At 45.2% G+C, this 21,992-nt stretch overlaps 1 protein-coding gene across 5 annotated transcripts in view; it reads left to right on the forward strand.

Moving 5' to 3' along the window:
• Positions 1 to 21,992, forward strand: part of ARHGEF9 (Cdc42 guanine nucleotide exchange factor 9) — a 298,991-nt gene that overhangs the window by 194,119 nt on the left and 82,880 nt on the right. For all 5 annotated transcript variants that reach the window (XM_067471665.1, XM_067471666.1, XM_067471667.1 and 2 more), the window contains one exon: positions 9,496 to 9,675. In XM_067471665.1, the coding sequence (XP_067327766.1) occupies positions 9,496 to 9,675 (180 nt within the window). The remainder of the gene's footprint in view (positions 1 to 9,495; positions 9,676 to 21,992) is intronic.

The following is a 21,992-nucleotide window of genomic DNA, read 5'->3' on the forward strand; positions in this document are numbered from 1 at the left end:
GGGCTTTATTTCCTGGAGGATGGACTGGTTGGATCTTCTCGCAGTCCAAGGCACTCTCAGCACTTTCCTCCAACACCACAGCTCAAAAGCATCTCTCTTCCTCCGCTCAGCCTTCCCTAAGGTCCAGCTCTCACATCCGTAGGTGACTACAGGGAATACCATGGCTTTGACTAGGCAATGGATCTTTGTTGCCAGTGTGATGTCTCTACTCTTTACTATTTTATGGAGACTGGACATTGCTCTCCTCCCAAGAAGGAAGCGTCTTCTGATGTCCTGGCCACAGTCTGCGTCTGCACTCATCTTTGCACCTAGAAATACAAAGTCTGTCACGGCCTCCACGTTTTCTCCCTCTATTTTCCAGTTGTCAATCATTCTTGTTGCCATAATCTTGGTTTTTTTGATGTTTAGCTGCAACCCGGCTTTTGCGCTTTCTTCTTCCACCTTGATTAGAAGGCTCCTCAGCTCCTCCTCGCTTTCGGCCATCAGAGTGGTGTCATCTGCATATCTGAGGTTGTTCATGTTTCTTCCAGCCATTTTCACCCCAGCCTTGCATTCCTCAAGCCCCGCACATCCTCGCATGATGTGTTCTGCACACAAGTTAAAAAGGTTGGGTGAGAGTATGCAGCCTTGCCGGACGCCTTTCCCAATCTTTCCCAATATTTCCCAAAGCGGAATATAAATACTGCAAATACATAAATAAATATTTATTTATTTTATTTATTTACTATATTTGTATACCGCCCCTCTCAGCCTTCCGGAGACTCGAGGCGGTTTACAAGGCAAAATTCAATGTCTCCAAGAACACAATTACAATATAAAACGTCAACATCAATAAAATCATAACACTGTAATAAAACATAATTCAATAAATACTCATTAAACACAATGTCCAGTCCCGTCATGTAGTTGTTCCGTTCTTATGTCTGTTACTCAGTATTTGCACATGTCTGCTCGAATAGCTATGTCTTAAGTTTGTTCTGAAATACTAGGAGCGAAGAAACCAATCTGATCTCCCTAGGAAGGGCGTTCCATAGCCGAGGGGCTACCTGTGAGAAGGCCCTGCCTCTCATCCCCCGCCAGCCGTGCTTGTGATGGTGGCGGGACTGAGAGCAGGGCCTCTCCAGACAATCTTAAAAGTCCTCGAAGGTTCATAAATAAATTTATATCTGAATAATATCCCAAGAGCAGTCAGAGGTAGCCACAGGGAGTAGGGAGCAAGCTTGTTTTCTGCTTCCTTGGAGACTAGGATGAGGAACAATGGCTTCAAACTACAAGAGAGGAGATTCCATCTGAACATGAGGAAGAACTTCCTGACTGTGAGAGCCGTTCAGCAGTGGAACTCTCTGCCCCGGAGTGTGGTGGAGGCTCCTTCTTTGGAAGCTTTTAAACAGAGGCTGGATGGCCATCTGTCAGGGGTGATTTGAATGCAACATTCCTGCTTCTTGGTAGAATGGGTTTGGACTGGATGGTCCAAGAGGTCTCTTCCAACTCTTTGATTCTATGATTCTATGAAACAAATGAGGAAAGTGGGAGGAAGAAAGAAAACCGGGCATTTTAGAAACAGCTGAAGGAAGTGGAATTATAGGGACTGAATCCACACAGCTCCTTCCAAATATTTCACTGGACAAGGAAGAGTAATTGCATTGGATGGTTCCTGTCTTTGCAACCTGCCCAATCTATCCTTTGGGGCTTGTTGTCCGCACACTCCTTTATGCAAAGTGTACTTCTCAAATTGCAAAAGCAACCGCAAGGCAATAATTGAGGTCTCAGCCTCATTCTGGAGCTAAGATCTGTCAATGAGATTGAAGAATCCCTAAGGAATTCCCTCGCTGTGCCAAGACTCAGCATTGCCAGCAATGACAAGATTTCGTCACTGCCCTAAACGTTAGTGCTCGAGCTAACACATCCGTATACGCATCCCGTTCGAAAATGGATGCGTTGGTTGTGTTAATTGTCTGATTAGTATTCATTTGTTGCCTTGGCTTTGGTGATGCTGCTCAATTCACACAATCTATTACACTGGCCAATTTCCCTGAAGTAAATCGTTAGAGCCGAATGAAACATCAGTCATTAACCCTTGCTGGGCCACATCCCACTTCTTTTCAATTATTTTATACTAGCCATCCACTGCCATGCGTTGCTGTGGCCCAGTCTGTGTATCTGTGTTTTGTGTGGGTATATATATGTGTACTAGCTGTACCCGCCACGTGTTGCTGTGGCCAACCTTCCCTCTCTCTTTCTCTCCTCCTTTATTTCTCTCTTTCCTTTCTTCAGTCTCTCCTTCCTTCCCTTTTTTATTTTCCCTTCTTTCTTCCTTCTCTACCTGTTTCTTTTCTCACTTCCTTTGCTCTTTGGTTCCTTCCTCCCTTCTCTCCCTCCCTCCATCTTTCTGTCTTTCCTTCCTTCCCTCTTTTTCTTTCCCTTCTTCTTTCTTCCTTCTCTACCTGTTTCTTTTCTCACTTCCTTTGCTCTTTGGTTCCATCCTTCCTTGTCTCCTTCCTTCCTTCCTTCTCTCCCTCCCACCCTCCCTCTATCTCTCCTTCCTTCCTTCCTTCCTTCCTTCCTTCTCTCCCTCCCTATTTCTGTCTTTCCTTCCTTCCCTCTTTTTCTTTCCCTTCTTCTTTCTTCCTTCTCTACCTGTTTCTTTTTTCACTTCCTTTGCTCTTTGGTTCCATCCTTCCTTGTCTCTGTCCTTCCTTCCTTCCTTCCTTCCTTCCTTCTCTCCCTCCCACCCTCTCTCTTTCTGTCTTTCCTTCCTTCCCTCTTTTTCTTTCCCTTCTTCTTTCTTCCTTCTCTACTTGTTTCTTTTCTCACTTCCTTTGCTCTTTGGTTCCATCCTTCCTTGTCTCCTTCCTTCCTTCCTTCCTTCCTTCCTTCCTTCCTGCCTGCCTGCCTGCCTGCCTTCCTTCCTTGCTTCCTTCCTTCCTTCCTTCCTTCCTTCCTTCCTTCCTTCCTTCCTTCCTTCTCTCCCTCCCACCCTCTCTCTTTCTGTCTTTCCTTCCTTCCCTCTTTTTCTTTCCCTTCTTCTTTCTTCCTTCTCTACTTGTTTCTTTTCTCACTTCCTTTGCTCTTTGGTTCCATCCTTCCTTGTCTCCTTCCTTCCTTCCTTCCTTCCTTCCTTCCTTCCTTCCTGCCTTCCTGCCTGCCTGCCTTCCTTCCTTGCTTCCTTCCTTCCTTCCTTCCTTCCTTCCTTCCTTCCTTCCTTCCTTCCTTCCTTCCTTCTCTCCCTCCCACCCTCTCTCTTTCTGTATTTCCTTCCTTCCCTCTTTTTCTTTCCCTTCTTCTTTCTTCCTTCTCTACTTGTTTCTTTTCTCACTTCCTTTGCTCTTTGGTTCCTTCCTTCCTTCCTTCCTTCTCTCCCTCCCACCCTCTCTCTTTCTGTCTTTCCTTCCTTTCCTCTTTTTCTTTCCCTTCTTCTTTCTTCCTTCTCTACTTGCTTCTTTTCTCACTTCCTTTGCTCTTTGGTTCCATCCTTCCTTGTCTCTTTCCTCCCTTCCCTCTCTCCCTCTTACTCTCTTTCCTTCCTTCCCTCTTTTTCTTTCCCTCCTTCTTTCTTCCTTCTCTGCCTGTTTCTTTTCACACTTCCTTTGCTCTTTGGTTCTTTCCTTCCTTCTCTCCCTCCCTCCCTCCCTCCCTCTTTCTGTCTTTCCTTCCCTCTTTTTCTTTCCCTTCTTCTTTCTTCCTTCTCTACCTGTTTCTTTTCTCACTTCCTTTGCTCTTTGGTTCCATCCTTCCTTGTCCCTTTCCTTCCTTCCTTCCTTCTTTCCTTCCTTCCTTCCTTCCTTCCTTCCTTCCTTCCTTCCTTCCTTCTCTCCCTCCCACCCTCTCTCTTTCTGTCTTTCCTTCCTTCCCTCTTTTTCTTTCCCTTCTTCTTCCTTCCTTCTCTACTTGTTTCTTTTCTCACTTCTTTTGCTCTTTGGTTCCATCCTTCCTTGTCTCTTTCCTTCCTTTCTTCCTTCCCTCTCTCCCTCTTCCTCTCTTTCCTTCCTTCCCTCTTTTTCTTTCCCTCCTTCTTTCTTCCTTCTCTACCTGTTTCTTTTCTCACTTCCTTTGCTCTTTGGTGCCATCCTTCCTTGTCTCTTTCCTTCTTTCCCTCTCTCTTTCTCTCTTTCATTCCTTCTCTCCTTCCTTCCCTCTTTCACTTTTTTATTTCCTTCTCTCCTTCTTTTCTTCTTTCTCTCCCTCCTTCTCTCCTCCCCCCCTTCCTTTTTTCTTTCCTTCCTTCCTTCCTTCCTTCCTTCCTTCTTTCCTTCCTTCCTATGTTTTGTGTTTGCATATGTGTGTGTATATATTTCTGTATATATTGGTGTATTTATATGTGTTTGTGTACATATGTGGGTTTGCACATGCGTTGTAATGTTGTTGTTTTTTGGCTATAAAAGTCTCTCCTGTTGTGTTTTTCAGTGTTTTTATGAGTGATGGTCACTTGTTGGCCTGATAGGTGTCTTTAGCAGTGGTTTTTGAGTTATGTTAATCCCACAAATGAACATTATATTTTTATTTATATCGATGGGTGTGCTGCACATTTCAGGAGACTTTTATTTTACATACTAGCTTGAGTCCCCGGCATTGTCCGGGTTATTTGAAAAAGTGATTAATTTTTCAATGTTTTCAGCAAGGAGACACTAATGATAGACGTTTGTCATTGACTTTGCTATGGTTTTATAAAATTTTAATGTTTTTAATTGTATTTTATGGTCTTGGTACCAACTGTGAACCGCCCCGAGTCGTCTGCGGGTTGAGAGGGATGGTATATAATAGGCATGTGCAAGCCATGGTTCTAAATGGTTCGAAAGTACTTACAAAACTAAAGGTGCTTGTCTACAAAGCTATTGTCCTCCCAACCCTGCTATATGCCTGCGAAACGTGGACTGTCTACAGATGTCACATGCAACTCCTGGAACGATTCCATCAGTGCTATCTCCGGAAAATCCTGCAAATCTCCTGGGAAGACAAGCGGACAAACGTCAGCGTGCTGGAAGAAGCAAAAACCACCAGCATTGAAGCAATGGTCCTCCGCCATCAACTCCGCTGGACCGGCCACGTTGTCCGGATGCCTGACCACCGTCTCCCAAAGCAGTTGCTCTACTCCGAACTTAAGAACGGGAAACGGAATGTTGGTGGACAGGAAAAGAGATTGAAAGATGGGTTGTTGTAGGTTTTTCCGGGCTATATGGCCATGTTCTGGAGGCAATTTTTCTCCTGACATTTCGCCTGCATCTATGGCAAGCATCCTCAGAGGTAATGAGGTCTGTTGGAACTAGGAAAAACTAGGTTTATATATCTGTGGAATGACCAGGGTGAGACAAAGGACTTTTGTTTGCTGGGGCTAGCTGTGGATGTTTCAGCTGATCACCTTGATTTGCATTCAATGGCTTGGTAGAGCTTGGGGGGAATCTTTTGTTGAGGGTGATTTCATGTGCCTGTTTGTTTCCCCTCTGTTGTTTTTCTGCTGTAATTTTTGAGTTTTTTAATACTGGTAGCCAGATTTTGTTCATTTTCATGATTTCTTCCTTTCTGTTGAAATTGTCCACATGCTTGTGGATTTCAATGGCTTCTCTGTGTAGTCTGACATGGTGGTTGTGCGAGTGGTCCAGCACTTCTGTGTTCTCAAATAATATGCTGTGTCCAGGTTGGTTCATCAGGTGCTCTGCTATGGCTGATGCCTCAAAGCCAACCTTAAAATCTCTGGCATAGACACTGAGAACTGGGAAGCCCTGGCCCTTGAGCGCTCCAGCTGGAGGTCAGCTGTGACCAGCAGTGCTACAGAATTTGAGGAGGCATGAGTGGAGGGCAAAAGAGAGAAATGTGCCAGGAGGAAGGTGCGTCAAGCCAACCCTGACCGGGACCGCCTTCCACCTGGAAACCAATGCCTTCACTGTGGGAGAAGATGCGGGTCAAGAATAGGGCTCCACAGCCACCTACGAACCCACAAGGAGACGCATAATGGCGAGAGATCGCCTAAGTAAGTACAAAACTGAAGTTCTGGTGGTGAAAACTAGGGGGCGCTGGTTCTTTGCTTCTATAGTGTTGCTAAAGTTCTGGTGGTGAAACTTTCAGAACTCTAACACAACTTTCAAAATTTCATTATAAATGGCAGTTCCTAATAGGTTCCATCATAAAAATCACTAATAATGAAATAATAATGAAATTTTGAAAGTTTGTTAGAGTTCTGAAATTTTCACCACCACAACTTTAGTAACACTGTAGAAGCAAAGCACTAGCGCCCCCTAGTTTTCACAACCAGAACTTTAATTTTGTAGGTATTTTAGAACCGTGGATTGCACATGCCTAGTATATAAATATAGTAAATAAATATTTTACAAAATGCATAAGGTTGTGAGTGAACTACCATCATGTCAGGTTAACCCCTTGAAACTCCATCAGTAGTTGCTAAAAGTCTGTCATGTTGGGCAAGTTTGCTCTAGATCAGCATTTCTCAACCTGGGGGACGCGCGGGGATTTCCAAAGAGGCTTCGTAGATGGACTCAGAATACCTTTTCTGTAATGGTGCACCGGGAACCATTAGATTTGTGGCAAAGATGGGAAACTTATGATGAGAATGATAGTGAAGGATTGTTGCGCGCTTGCGTGTCCTCAAAGGGGGCACCGAGGAATTTAAACCTAGATTTCTCAAAGGAGGGAAAGAGGTGGTTGTTACCCGCTCTGTGATGCGAGATTTGGTTTTCCGCTTGTTTGAGTCGGCACATAGATAGGATGGGCTGTTTATTACCTGGTGTAGTAACTCATGATGTCACCTCCATGCACCTCTTCCTGTACCTGGGCAAACCACAACATTATAGCTAAGATATTGGAAAATGGGATGGAATCAGTGACTTCCAAAAATATAGCAGCAGTGCATACTTTTAGTGTGTGCAGAGAAACCTACATGTTTCACAGCATCATTATATCTGGGTCACAGTGACAGGTCTGACTGCAGTACATTAAAAGTTCAAAAAGTCAATTAGCTTTGTAGGTACTGTATATACTCGAATATAAACCTAGTTTTTCAGCCATAAAGCAGCATTTCTCTGGGGAGGGGGGAGGGTCATGAGAGGGTGTCAGAGGGGTCGCCAAAGACCATCAGAAAACACAGTATTTTCTGTTGGTCATGGGGGTTCTGTGTGGGAAGTTTGGCCCAATTCTATTGTGAGTGGGGTTCAGAATGATCTTTGATTGTAGGTGAACTATAAATCCCAGAAACCACAACTCCTTAATGTCAATGTCTATCTTCCCCAAACTCCACCAGTATTCACATTTGGGAATATTGAGCATTTGTGCCAAGTTTGATCCAGATCCATCATTGTTTGAGTCCACAGTGCTCAAGGATATAGGTGAACACTAGATGGGTTTGGTGGGCATTGACCTTGAGTATGGGAGTTGTAGTTCACCTACATCCAGAGAGCACTGTGGACTCAATCAATGATGGATCTGGATCAAACTTGGCACGAATATTCCATATGCCCAAATATGAACACATTCTGGACTCCACCAACGATGGAATTGAACCAGACTTGGCACACAGAACTATTGTGACCAAGAGAAGATACTGAAAGTGTTTGGTAGACTTTGAGTTGTGGAGTTGTAGTTCATAGAATCATAGAATCATAGAATTGATTCTATGATTCTATGAACTACAACTCCACAACTCAAAGTCTACCAAACTGCGCTCCAGCACCTCGAGATGGATTCCACTTTGTGGCCCCATTTCTGAAGGTTGGCTCTGCATCTCGAGGTGCTCGAGCGCAGTCTGTTCAGCACCTTCCAAGTCGCCCAGATCCATCATTTCTGTGTGCCCAGGTGGAAGTCTCTCATTTGGTATCAGCCATTGATTGAGGGTCTGGGTTTGAGCCTCCCACTTTTGGGCTCTCGCTTGCTGAGAGCCATGTTCTAGAGGCATTCTCTCCTGATGTTTCACCAGTGAGTGTCTCTGTAGATCTTAGAAAACTATTTCTTGATTTAAGTCGTTGACGTGCTGGCTGATACCCAAACAGGATGAGCTGGAGATGTCCTTTCACCTTTGGCTGCTACTGCCTGGCGGATGTCAGGTGGTGCAATACCGGCTAAGCAGTGTAATTTCTCCAGTGGTGTAGGGCGCAGACACCCCGTGATGATGCGGCATGTCTCATTAAGAACCACATCCACTGTTTTAGTGTGGTGAGATGTGTTCCACACTGGGCATGCATACTCAGCAGCAGAGTAGCATAGCGCAAGGGCAGATGTCTTCACTGTTTCTGGTTGTGATTCCCAGGTTGTGCCAGTCAGCTTTCCTATGATATTGTTTCTAGTGCCCACTTTTTGCTTGATATTCAGGCAGTGCTTCTTGTAGGTCAGAGCACGGTCCAGAGTGACTTCCAGGTATTTGGGTGCGCTGCAATGCTCCAGTGGGATTCCTTCCCAGGTCACCCTCAGAGCTCAGGATGCTTCTCTGTTCTTAAGGTGAAAAGCACATGTCTGTGTTTTAGATGGATTAGGGATCAGCTGGTTTCTCCTGTAATAGGCAGCAAGGGCACCTAGAGCTTCAGAGAGCTTCTGTTCAACCATCTCAAAGCTCCCTGCTTGAGTGGTGATGGTACGATCATCAGCATAGATGAAAATCTCTGTCCCTCCTGGCAGTGGCTGGTCATTTGCGTAGATGTTGAACATGGATGGAGCAAGCACGCTCCCCTGAGGCAGGCCGTTCTTCTGTTTCCGCCATCTACTTCTCTGGCCCTGGAACTCAACAAAAAAGCTCCTGTTTTGTAGCAGGTTTCCTATGAGGCGGGTGAGGTGGTCGTCCTTTGTGATACTCTGTTTGTTCTTGTTTTTATTGTATTTTAAAGTTAATTGTATTGTTTTAATCTACTGCTGTAAACCGCTCTGAGCCAAATTGGGAGTAGCGGTATACAAGTCAAATAAATAAATAAATAAATAAATGAAATACTATACATTTTTCTCAGGAGGAGGCGGCGGTTGACAGTATCACAGGCTGCTGACAGGTCTATGAAGACAGCTCCTGTGATCTGCTTCCTTTCAAAGCCATCTTCTATGTGCTGAGTCAGGTTCAGCACTTGCGATGTGCAGCTTTTGCCTTTCCTGAAGCCAGCTTGCTGTGGGTCTATTTTTTCCATAATTCTATGCAAAATAAGTCTCTCCAGAACTTTGTAAAGGTGGCACAACAGGGAGATTGGTCTATAGCTTTTTGAATCATTACTGTCTTTGCCTGGTTTCAAGATGGCTATGACTCTTGCTTTCTTTGTATAACAAATGTATTGAACTATGATAAAAATAATAAAATTATTTTTTTCAGAAAAAAGAAATTCCTTAATGCAAACTTCTTTTGGAAAGGGAGGGTGTCAAGGTTCTTGTTGCAGCAAGAAAATAGCTGTTGTTTTTGTCTCTCTTTCTGTGTGTGTCTCTGAATTGGGTGGAGGGTGGGAGATGCCTTTTCCCCTTCCCCAAGAGGACGTCTTTCCTAACCGTTCTGCATTCTGTTTCCTTTCTTTTCCCTTCAAGCTGATCAGTGGCGGTTCTATTGTAAGCGCCGAGGCAGTATGGGATCACGTCACCATGGCCAACCGGGAGTTGGCGTTTAAAGCAGGAGACGTCATCAAGGTCCTGGATGCCTCCAACAAGGACTGGTGGTGGGGACAGATCGATGACGAGGAGGGGTGGTTCCCCGCCAGCTTCGTAAGAGTGAGTATCCCTCTCCTTGCCTCACTCCTTTGCTCTTCCAAGGCTTGGTTTATGCATGACAACAACAACAACACCTTTTCTATATTCCGCCCTTCTTCCCGTAGTTTTATAACTTTATTTATTTATTTACTTACAGTATTTACTGTATATACTCAAGTATAAGCCTAGTTTTTCAGCCCCCTTTTTTAGGCTGAAAAAGTTCCCCTCGGCTTATACTCAAGTCAAGGTTATTTATTACTTTACTTTGTTATTGCTGTGGCCCATTCTGTTGATCTGGAAAATAAAGTAATGAGAAAGTGTTGGTTTCTAATATATGTCATGTCTTTCTGCTTGTGGGTAAATAGTATTTCTTGCTGTTTCTTTGTCAGTGTTGATGTGGAGAGTGTCTGGTTTGCCCACCCTGGAACATGCGACATATAATTTTCCTTCTTCAGGGGTCCCTTTCAAATCTATGATACTATATCTCTCTCTCTGTGTAAATCATATCTATCTATATCTCTGGCTGGATGGCTCTTTGTCAGGAGGGCTCTGATTACATTTTCTTGCCCTGATGAAGGGAGTTGGACTGGATAGCCTTGAGTATTTTCTGTTGGTCATGGGAGTTCTGTGTGGGAAGTTTGGCCCAATTCTGTAGTTGGTCTGGTTCAGAACGCCCTTTGATTGTAGGTGAACTATAAATCTCAGTAACTACAATTCTCAAATGTCAAGGTCTATTTTCCCCAAACTCCATTTGTATTCATATTAGGGCATATGGAATATTCATGCCAAGTTTGGTCCAGATCCATCATTTTTTGAGTCCATGGTAGTCTCTGGATGTAGGTGAACTACAACCCCCAAACTCAAGGTCAATGCCCACCAAAGACTTCCAATATTTTCTGTTGGTCAGGGGAGTCCTGTGTGCCACGTTTGGTTCAATTCCATTGTTGGTGGGGTTCAGAATGCTCTTCGGTTATAGGTGAACTATAAATCCCAGCAACTACAACTCCCAAATGACAAAATCATAATTTTTTGAGTGATGGTCACTCCTTGTGTTGTGAGATGTTTTGTTGCCAAATTTGGTGTGATTTCATTCATTGGTTCTTTTGTTTTTTAGGAACTCATTATGCACAGAGCATTTTTATATATATAGATATATAATATACCATTATTATTATATTTATTGACATATGTAATATTGTTTATTATATAATTATATATCGATATCGATATATGAAAGTAAATGCCCCTTACATACAAGATCAAAAAGGGCAGCCCCTTTCATTAGCATAACCCCTCCTTGGTTGACAAAGGAAACGTGTCCTTTAGCCACCTCATTGATATGAGACATCCCCCATTGGATGGAGTGGCACCCCAATTATTATTATTATTATTATTATTATTATTATTATATAATAACACTTTATTTATATTCCACCCTTCTCACTGAGGAGACTCAGAATAGATTACAGCATATAAACAGACACAGGCAAACATTCAGTGCCTTGTTACAATGAGTCACAAATACACAGTGCTCTCTGATTGTACGGGAACTAGAAATCCCAGCAACTACAACTCTCAAATGTTAAGGTCTATTTTCCCCAAACTTCACCAGTGTTCACACTTGGGCATATTGAGTATCCGTGCCGAGTTTGGTCTAAATTCATCATTGTTTGTGCCCACAGTGCTCTCTGGAGGTAGGTGAACTACAACTCCAAAACCCAAGCTCAATGCCCACCAAACCCTTCCAGTATTTTCTGTAGGTCCTGGGAGTTCGGTGTGCCAAGTTTGGTTCAATTTCATCATTGGTGGAGTTCAGAAACCTCTTTGATTGTAGAGGAACTATAAATCCCAGCAACTACAACCCCCAAATGTTAAGGTCTATTTTCCTCAAACTCCACCAGTGTTCACATTTGGGCATATTGAGTATCCATGCTGAGTTTGGTCCAAATTCATCATTGTTTGTGCCCACAGTGCTCTCTGGAGGTAGGTGAACTACAACTCCAAAACCCAAGCTCAATGCCCACCAAACCCTTCCAGTATTTTCTGTAGGTCCTGGGAGTTCGGTGTGCCAAGTTTGGTTCAATTTCATCATTGGTGGAGTTCAGAAACCTCTTTGATTGTAGAGGAACTATAAATCCCAGCAACTACAACCCCCAAATGTTAAGGTCTATTTTCCTCAAACTCCACCAGTGTTCACATTTGAGCATATTGAGTATCCATGCTGAGTTTGGTCCAAATTCATCATTGTTTGTGCCCACAGTGCTCTCTGGAGGTAGGTGAACTACAACTCCAAAACCCAAGCTCAATGCCCACCACACCCTTCCAGTATTTTCTGTAGGTCCTGGGAGTTCTGTATGCCAAGTTTGGTTCAATTCCATTGTTGTTGGAGTTCAGAATGCTCTTTGATTGTAGGTGAACTATAAATCCCAGGAACTAAAATTCCCAAATGTGAAGGTCTATTTTTGTCAAACTCCACCAGTGTTCACACTTGGGCATATTGAGTATTCATGCCAAGTTTGGTCCAGATCCATCATTGTTTGAGTCCATAGTGTTCACTGGAGGTCGGTGAACTACAACTCCAAAACCCAAGCCCAGTACCCACTAAACCCTTCCAATATTTTCTGTTGGCTGTGGGAGTTCTGTGTGCCACGTTTGGTTCAATTCCATCGTTGGTGGAGTTCAGAATGCTCTTTGATTGTAGGTGAACTACAACTCCCAAATGACAAAATTACCTTTCCCTCCCCAACTCGATCAGTATTTAGATTTGAGTGTATCAGGTATTTTTTCCAAATTTGGTACATTGAATGAAAATGCATCCTGCAGATCAGATATTTATATGACGATTCATAACAGTTGCAAAGTTACAGTTATAAAGTAGCAATGAAAATAATGTGATGGTTGGGGGTCACCACTCATGAGGAACTGTATTAAGGGATTGCGCCATTCGGAAGGTTGAGAAACACTTCTGTAGTACTTCCAAACACTGTCTCATAAAGAGCTTTAGAAAGGAGTGTTTGCTCCTACGCCTTTTTTCTGTGTTCCTCCCAGGGACCTCTGTGATTTTTGTCATTGTGACTTTTCCGCACCTTCCCTCCTGACAATACCAGACGTGTCGTTGTCAGAAATGCTCCTCACTCCTTCATTGTTCGCACAAAAACACCGAGCCACTTGCTGGGAGGCTGGGTGAGGAAAGTGCTATGCCGTCAAGCGGGTTCCATGGAGAGCAAATTAAATGCTCAAAGGAAAAGGCCTGGAGGTGGTGGAATTTCTCATAGGGATTGGGTTGGATCTCTAGTTGTTGTTGTTGTGGCCGGACGTAGTGTGTGTGTGGTTGGAGTGTCAGGCCAAGACTCTGAAAAACAGGTTCAAATTCTTGCTTGGGAATGGAAATCCACCTTCGGTAATTCACACCATCTCTCTCTTCTCCCAGGTAAATATCCCCCTAGGAGGTAAAGGAGAAAGGAAAAAGAGAAGGAAGGGAGGATGAAAGGGAATGGAGGGAGGTAAGGGGGGAGGAAAGAGAGAAGGAAGGAGAGACAAAGCAGAGGGAAGGAGGGAGGGAAGGAAGGAAGGAAGGAAGGAAGGAAGGAAGGAAGGAAGGAAGGAAGGAAGGAAGGTGAAAAAGAGGGAGAGAGGGAGGGAGAGAGGGAGGGAGGGAGGGAAGGAAGGAAGGAAGGACAAAAGGGAGGGAGGGAGGGAGGGAGGGAAGGAAGGAAGGAAGGAAGGAAGGAGGGAAGGAAGGAAAAAGAGAGGGGGAAGGAGGGAGGAAAGAGGAAAGAAAGACAAAAGGGAAGGAAGGAAAAAGTGAGAGGGAAGGAGGGAGGAAAGAGGGAAGGAGGGAAGGAGAAAGAGAAGGAAGGTTGGAGGAAAGAGGGAAGGAAGGAGAGATGAAGGGAAGGAAGAGAAAGATAAACAGAGAAGGGGAGGGAGAAAATAAGGAAGGAAAGCAAAAAGAAGGAAGGAAGGAAGGAGAAAGAGGGGGAATGAGAAAAGAGGGAAGACATAAACAACAAAAGGGAAGGAAGGAGAAAGAGAGAGGGAAGAAGGGAGGGAGAAAAGAGGGAGGGAGAAAAAAGGGAGGGAAGGAAGGAGGGAAGGAGAAAGAGAAGAAAGGAGGGAGGAAAGGGAAGGAATAAATGATGAAGGAAAGGGAAGGGAGGGAGGAAAGGAAAAACAGAGAGGGAGGGGGGAGAAAATAAGAAAGGAAGGGAAGAGAAAAAGGAAGGAAGGAAGGAAGGAAGGAAGGAAGGAAGGAAGGAAGGAAGGAAGGAAGGGGAGAGAAAAAGAGGGAATGAGAAAGGAGGGCAGCTAGGAACAACAAAAGAGAAGGAAGGAAGGAGAATGAGAGAGGGAAGGAGGGTGGGAAGATTAAAGGAAGAAAAGAGAAAAAAGGAAGGAAAAAGAGAGGGAATGAGAAAAGAGGGAAGACAGGAATAACAAAAGGAAAGGTATGAAAGAAGGAAGGAGAAAGAGAGAGGGAAGGAGGGAGGAAAGAAGGAAGGAAGGAAGGACAAAAGGGTGGAAGGGAAGGAGGGAGGGAGAAAGAAGGACATGAGGAAAAAAGGAAGGGAAGGAGGAAGGAAAGAGAGAAGGAAGGATAGGGTGGTGAGAGAGAGGAGGGCTTGAGAAAAGGGCCCAAGGGGCACATCCGACCAAATAGGGAAGGGGGAGCCATGATCGGCTGCCACGTGGTCCTGTTATGGATGGGAATCCGTGACAGCCATGCCCTTGCCATTACGGATACCTGATCAAACTGAAGAAGCCATTTTGGCTGAAGGGGACGGCTAAAAACAGGTCTGGGCTCAAGTCTGTTGGCCAGTGCATCAACAAGCACATGAATCCATCACGAATGTACCACGAGAAGCAGTTGTCCCACCTCTGTTTCAAGATCTCCAAACAAGGATGTCCCATCATCCCCGGAAACAATTTATTTTTCCTAACATGTAGGTGAAATCTTTCCTTGTAAGTTGACTCCATCCCTAGTGAGTGTGTGTTTGTGTTTAAATGGTGGAACAAGACCTCTGATGATCCACGACGCTTTGCACAACGTAGCACCCGTGGTCTTGAGCAGGACCTGGAAAAGAGCGCTGAAGCAGTATCTTCTCCAAGCGAAGATGACATTGAATACGGGACCAGAACAAGAGAGTGTCATCCCCGATTTGTCTGTTCTGCTGCCATGTTGTCTAAAGCCAGCCATCAAGCAGGGCTGAGCAAGCAGGTCGCTCAAGCGGAGGAGATGCGCTTGGCGGAGTTGCGCCTGGGTCAAAGAGACCCATTAAAACTGCACAGGACATCACGCCTTGGCACTCCCGAGATAGAATCATAGAATCCTAGAGTTGGAAGAGACCTCATGGGCCATCTAGTCCAACCCCATTCTGCCAAGAAGCAGGAAAATTGCACACAAAACACCCCCAACAGATGGCCATCCAGCCTCTGTTTAAAAGCTTCCAAAGAAGGAGCCTCCACCACACTCCGGGGCAGGGAGTTCCACTGCTGAACGGCTCTCACAGTCAGGAAGTTCTTCCTCATGTTCAGATGGAATCTCCTCTCTTGTAGTTTGAAGCCATTGTTCCATTGCGTCCTAGTCTCCAGGGCAGCAGAAAACAAGTGTGCTCCCTCCTCCTTATGACTTCCTCTCACATATGTATACATGGCTATCATGTCTCCTCTCATCCTTCTCTTCTTCAGGCTAAACATGCCCAGCTCTTTAAGCCACTCCTCATAGGGCTTGTCCTCCAAGCCCTGCCTTCATTGCTGAGTGAAGCCTTGATCTCAGCCTTGACACTTCGAACTGGATTATATGGCAGTGTAGACTCAGGGCTCTTCCACACTGACTCTTTATCCCAGGATCTGATCCCAGATTATCTGTTTATCCCAAGTTATCTGGCAGTAGGGATGGGATGCATATATTCCAGTTTAAAGCAGCTAATCTGGGATCAGATCTTGGGATAAAGGACAGTGTGGAAGGGACCTTAGATAACCCACTTCAAAGCAGATAATACGAATTATCTCCCTTGATATTCTGGATTATCTGGCAGTGTAGATGGGCCCATTAAGGCACATAACAACACTTCCATGGATAGAGGTCTATATCAGGAATGAGCAACCAGTTGACATACTCGGGACACCTGGGAAGGGCAAACATCTCACCAATTACATCATTCTCTCTCACACACATACACATACAGATGCAGGCAAAATGTCAGGAGAGAATGCTTATGGAACATGGCCAGACAGCAACCCAGTGATTCCAGCTATGAAATTACTTTGAATGTAATCCGCTTTGAGTGTCCTTTGGGAGAGATAAAGTGGGGTACTAATAAACTTAACAACAACAACAACAACAACAACAACAAGTTTTTGTGAGCTTTCCAGGCTGTATGACCATGTTCTAGAAGCATTCTCTCCTGACGTTTCACCCACATCTATGGCAGGCATCCTCAGAGGTTGTGAGGTCTGTTGGAAACTAGACAAGTCAAGTTTATATACCTGTGAAATTATGTTGAGGGTGGGAGAAAGATGTTGGAAGAAGCAAAGACCACCAGCATTTGCCATGTATAAATATGTGAGAGGAAGCCACAGGGAGGAGGGAGCAAGCTTGTTTTCTGCTTCCTTGGAGACTAGGACGTGGAACAATGGCTTCAAACTACAAGAAAGGAGATTCCAACTGAACATGAGGAAGAACTTCCTGACTGTGAGAGCCGTTCAGCAGTGGAACTCTCTGCCCCAGAGTGTGGTGGAGGCTCCTTCTTTGGAAGCTTTTAAACGGAGGCTGGATGGCCATCTGTCAGGGGTGATTTGAATGCAATATTCCTGCTTCTTGGCAGAATGGGGTTGGACTGAATGGCCCAGGAGGTCTCTCCCAACTCTTTGATTCTATGATTCTATGAAGTGATGGTCATTTGTCATCAACTCTGCTGGACCGGCCATGTTGTCCAGATGCCCGACCACCGTCTCCCAAAGCAGTTGCTCTACTGGTGGACAGGAAAAGAGATTTAAAGATGGGCTCAAAGCCAACCTTAAAAACTCTGGCATAGACACCAAGAACTTGGAAGTCCTGGCCCTTGAGCGCTCCAGCTGGAGGTCAGCTGTGACCAGCAGTGCTGCAGAATTTGAAGAGGCACGAATGGAGGGCGAAAGAGAGAAACGTGCCAAGAGGAAGGCGCGTCAAGCCAACCCTGACCGGGACCGCCTTCCACCTGGAAACCAATGCCCTCACTGCGGGAGAACATGCAGGTCAAGAAGAGGGCTCCACAGTCACCTATGGACCCATCCTGGAATATTATCCTACTCGGAGAACGAGGGATAGTCTAAGTAAGTAAGTAAGTAAGTAAGTAAGTAAGTTGTTTGGCCACCTTTTGACCTACGAAACACTGGAGGGTTTGTCTTATTGGTCAGCCAAAGTCCCATTTAGTTCTCCGTTGGCCGCAAAGAGGTCTGGCTTTGACCCTGGCCGTGCCCCATATAGTCTCTCTCCATTCTGTGGGGACGGGAGTTTTCATGGCCCATCTCCGGCTTTCTACTTCCATTGCAGTCAGGCAGAGAAAAAACAGAAGCTGACAGCCGTATTCTCTCCGTTTTGTTTCTGCTTCATCACCCAAGACCTTAAAACCGACTCCCTCTTCTGTACTTTCCTGGGAAAGGTACAAAGTGTGAGCAGTCAAGAGACGGAGGAGCGCTTATGTAACTCCTTGGGAGGGGGGAAACCAAAGTGCAACGCCGGGAGGATGCCTTTGAAAATACGGATTGTTGTTTTGCCAAAGTTTCTAGCTGTGCCCAATCTGTTGGAATAGCAGAAACCAACTTCTCCGAAACATAAATCATAGAATCATAGAATCAAAGAGTTGGAAGAGACCTCATGGGCCATCCAGTCCAACGCCATCCTGCCAAGAAGCAGGAATATTGCATTCAAATCACCCCTGACAGATGGCCATCCAGCCTCTGCTTAAAAGCTTCCAAAGAAGGAGCCTCTACCACACTCCAGGGCAGAGAGTTCCAATGCTGAACATAGAATCCTAGAGTTGGAAGAGACCTCCTGGGCCATCCAGTCCAACCCCATTCTGCCAAGAAGCAGGAATATTGCATTCAAATCACCCCTGACAGATGGCCATCCAGCCTCTGTTTAAAAGCTTCCAAAGAAGGAGCCTCCACCACACTCCGGGGCAGAGAGTTCCAATGCTGAACATAGAATCCTAGAGTTGGAAGAGACCTCCTGGGCCATCCAGTCCAACCCCATTCTGCCAAGAAGCAGGAATATTGCATTCAAATCACCCCTGACAGATGGCCATCCAGCCTCTGCTTAAAAGCTTCCAAAGAAGGAGCCTCCACCACACTCCAGGGCAGAGAGTTCCAATGCTGAACATAGAATCCTAGAGTTGGAAGAGACCTCCTGGGCCATCCAGTCCAACCCCATTCTGCCAAGAAGCAGGAATATTGCATTCAAATCACCCCTGACAGATGGCCATCCAGCCTCTGTTTAAAAGCTTCCAAAGAAGGAGCCTCCACCACACTCCGGGGCAGAGAGTTCCACTGCTGAACGGCTCTCACAGTCAGGAAGTTCTTCCTAATGTTCAGATGGAATCTCCTCTCTTGTAGTTTGAAGCCATTGTTCCGCGTCCTAGTCTCCAAGGAAGCAGAAAACAAGCTTGCTCCCTCCTCCTCCCTGTGGCTTCCTCTCACATATTTATACATGGCTATCATATCTCCTCTCAGCCTTCTCTTCTTCAGGCTAAACATGCCCAGTTCCCTAAGCCGCTCCTCATAGGGCTTGTTCTCCAGACCCTTGATCATTTTAGTCGCCCTCCTCTGGACACATTCCAGCTTGTCAATATCTCTCTTGAATTGTGGTGCCCAGAATTGGACACAATATTCCAGATGTGGTCTAACCAAAGCAGAATAGAGCATGGGGAGCAGGACTTCCCTAGATCTAGACACTATGCTCCTATGGATGCAGGCCAAAATCCCATTGGCTTTTTTTGCCGCCACATCACATTGTTGGCTCATGTTTAACTTGTTGTCCACGAGGACTCCAAGATCTTTTTCACACGTACTGCTCTTGAGCCAGGCATTGTCCCCCATAAAAGTGTTCCTTTTGTGCAGACGCACATGCGTCCGTCCGTGAAACTGGAGACTTGGGGTGTATCTGCACCGGGCATGGGCAAATTTTGTCCCTCTGGGTGTTTTGGACTTCAACTCCCACCATTCCTAACAGCTTCAGACCCCTTCCTTTCCCCCCTCAGCCGCTTAAGCGGATTGGCAAGGCAGAGAAGGTAAGGAATTTGGGAGACTAAAAATCCCAGGATTCCGTAGCTTTCAACCATGGCAGTTAAAGTGGTGCCAAACTGCATTAATTCTGGGTTGTTGTAGGTTTTTCCGGGCTATATGGCCATGTTCTGGAGGCAATTTTTCTCCTGACGTTTCGCCTGCATCTATGGCAAGCATCCTCAGAGGTAGTGAGGTCTTCCAATGTGTAAATCTTTGCTTTTTCTTAGATCTGACAATAGGATTTTCTTCTCCTGTTTTAGGGCCAGTAGCTCTTGACTTTTTAACAGGAACGAGAAAACAAAAACAAGGACCTGAACATGAATCATCAATTTTAAAAAGTCATTGTGATGCAGTTTGTGTGTCTCTCATCTGACACAGGTCCACTATCCTTTACACATTGGAAGACCTCACTACCTCTGAGGATGCTTGCCATAGATGCAGGCGAAATATCAGGAGAAAAATTGCCTCCAGAACATGGCCATATAGCCCAGAAAAACCTACAACAACCCAGTGATTCCAGCCATGAAAGCCTTCAACAATGCATTAATTCTGTACTGCATATGCACCTTCCTCTATGGCAGTGTTTCTCAAGGTGGGGGTCGGGACCCCTGTGGTGGGTTGTGAGGGGTGTCATAGGGGTCGCCAAAGACCATCTGAAAACACAGTATTTTCTGTTGGTCACAGGGGTTTCTGTGTGGCATGTTTGGCCCAATTCTGTCGTTGGTGGGGTTCAGAATGTTCTTTGATTGTAGGTGAACTAGAAATCCCAGCAACTACAATTCCCAGATGTCAAGGTCAATTTCCTCCAAATCCCACCAGTGTTCACATTTGGGCTTATTGAGTGTTTGCACCAAGTTTGGTCCAGATCCATCATTGTTTGTGTCCACAGTGCTCTCTGGATGTTGGTGAACTACAACTCCAAAACTCAAGGTCAATGCCCACCAAATCCTTCCAGGATTTTCTTTCTTTTTTTATTATTTAAAATATAATCTTTATTGCTTTTCATAGAATCATAGAATCATAGAATCAAAGAGTTGGAAGAGACCTCATGGGCCATCATCCAGTCCAACCCCATTCTGCCAAGAAGCAGGAATATTGCATTCAAATCTCCCCTGACAGATGGCCATCCAGCCTCTGTTTAAAAGCTTCCAAAGAAGGAGCCTCCACCACACTCTGGGGCAGAGAGTTCCACTGCTGAATGGCTCTCACAGTCAGGAAGTTCTTCCTCATGTTCAGATAGAATCTCCTCTCTTGTAGTTTGAAGCCATTGTTCCGCGTCCTAGTCTCCAGAGAAGCAGAAAACAAGCTTGCTCCCTCCTCCCTGTGGCTTCCTCTCACATATTTATACATGGCTATCATATCTCCTTTCAGCCTTCTCTTCTTCAGGCTAAACATGCCCAGCTCCTTAAGCCGCTCCTCATAGGGCTTGTTCTCCAGAATGTTCTTTGACTGTAGGTGAACTAGAAATCCCAGCAACTACAATTCCCAGATGTCAAGGTCTATTTCCTCCAAATTCCACCAGTGTTCACATTTGGGCTTATTGAGTGTTTGCACCAAGTTTGGTCCAGATCCATCATTGTTTGTGTCCACAGTGCTCTCTGGATGTTGGTGAACTACAACTCCAAAACTCAAGGTCAATGCCCATCAAATCCTTCCAGGATTTTCTGTTAGTCATGGGAGTTCTGTGTGCCATGTTCAGTTCAATTTCATCATTGGTGGAGTTCAGAATGCTCTTTGATTGTAGGTGAACTATAAATGCCAACAACTACAACTCCCAAATGACAAAATCAATCCCCTTTACAGCTCCACCAGTATTCAAATGTGGGCGTATCAGGTAGTTGTGCCATATTTGGTCCAGTGAATGAAAATACATCCTACATCTCAGATATGTACATGACAATTCATAACAACAGCCAAATGACAGTTCTGAAGTGGCAAGGAAAATAATGTTATGTTTGGAATTGTATTAAGGGATTGCGGCATTAGGAAGCTTGCGAAACACTGCTCTATGAGAAGATATGAGCAGCAAGATGGAGTGGATGAGGGATTGGAGGACATTCAACCCCAAATTGGGAAAGAAATCGTACAGGAATACCTGGTCGCTCTTAATGAGTCCAAGTCCCCTTTCAGGGCCAGATCAACTACACCCCAGAGTATTGAAGGAACTAGCGGAAGTCATTTCGGAACCATTGGCAACCATCTTTGAGAGTTCTTGGAGAACGGGAGAAGTTCCAGCAGATTGGAGGAGGGCCAATGTGGTCCCAATCTTCAAGAAGGGAAAAAAGGATGACCCAAACAACTACCGTCCGGTCAGCCTCACGTCGATACCGGGCAAGATTCTGGAAAAGATTGTTAAGGAAGCAGTCTGCAAACACTTAGAAACAAATGCAGTCATCGCTAATAGTCAACATGGATTTATGAAAAACAAGTCATGCCAGACTCATCTGATCTCTTTTTTCGATAGAGCTACAAGCTGGGTAGATGCGGGGAATGCCGTGGATGGAGCGTACCTGGATTTCAGGAAGGCCTTCTTTGACAAGGTCCCCCATGACCTTCTGGCAAGGAAACTAGTCCAATGTGGGCGAGGCAAAACTACGGTGAGGTGGATCTGGAATTGGTTAAATGGACGAACCCAGAGAGTGCTCACCAATGCTTCCTCTTCAACTTGGAAAGAAGTGACAAGTGGAGTGCCGCAGGGTTCCGTCCTGGGCCCGGTCCTGTTCAACATCTTTATTAACGACTTAGATGAAGGGCTAGAAGGCAGGATCATCAAGTTTGCAGATGACACCAAATTGGGAGGGAGAGCCAAGACTCCAGAGGACAGGAGCAGGATTCAAAACGATCTTGACAGATTAGAGAGATGGGCCAAAACTAACAAAATGAAGTTCAATAGGGACAAATGCAAGATACTCCACTTTGGCAGAAAAAATGAAATGCAATGATACAGAATGGGTGACGCCTGGCTCGAGAGCAGTACGTGTGAAAAAGATCTTGGAGTCCTCGTGGACAGGAAGATGAACATGAGCCAACAATGTGATGTGGCGGCAAAAAAAGCCAATGGGATTTTGGCCTGC

Source organism: Anolis sagrei, chromosome 10 (assembly GCF_037176765.1).
Source record: "Anolis sagrei isolate rAnoSag1 chromosome 10, rAnoSag1.mat, whole genome shotgun sequence".
Lineage (NCBI taxonomy): Eukaryota > Metazoa > Chordata > Lepidosauria > Squamata > Dactyloidae > Anolis > Anolis sagrei.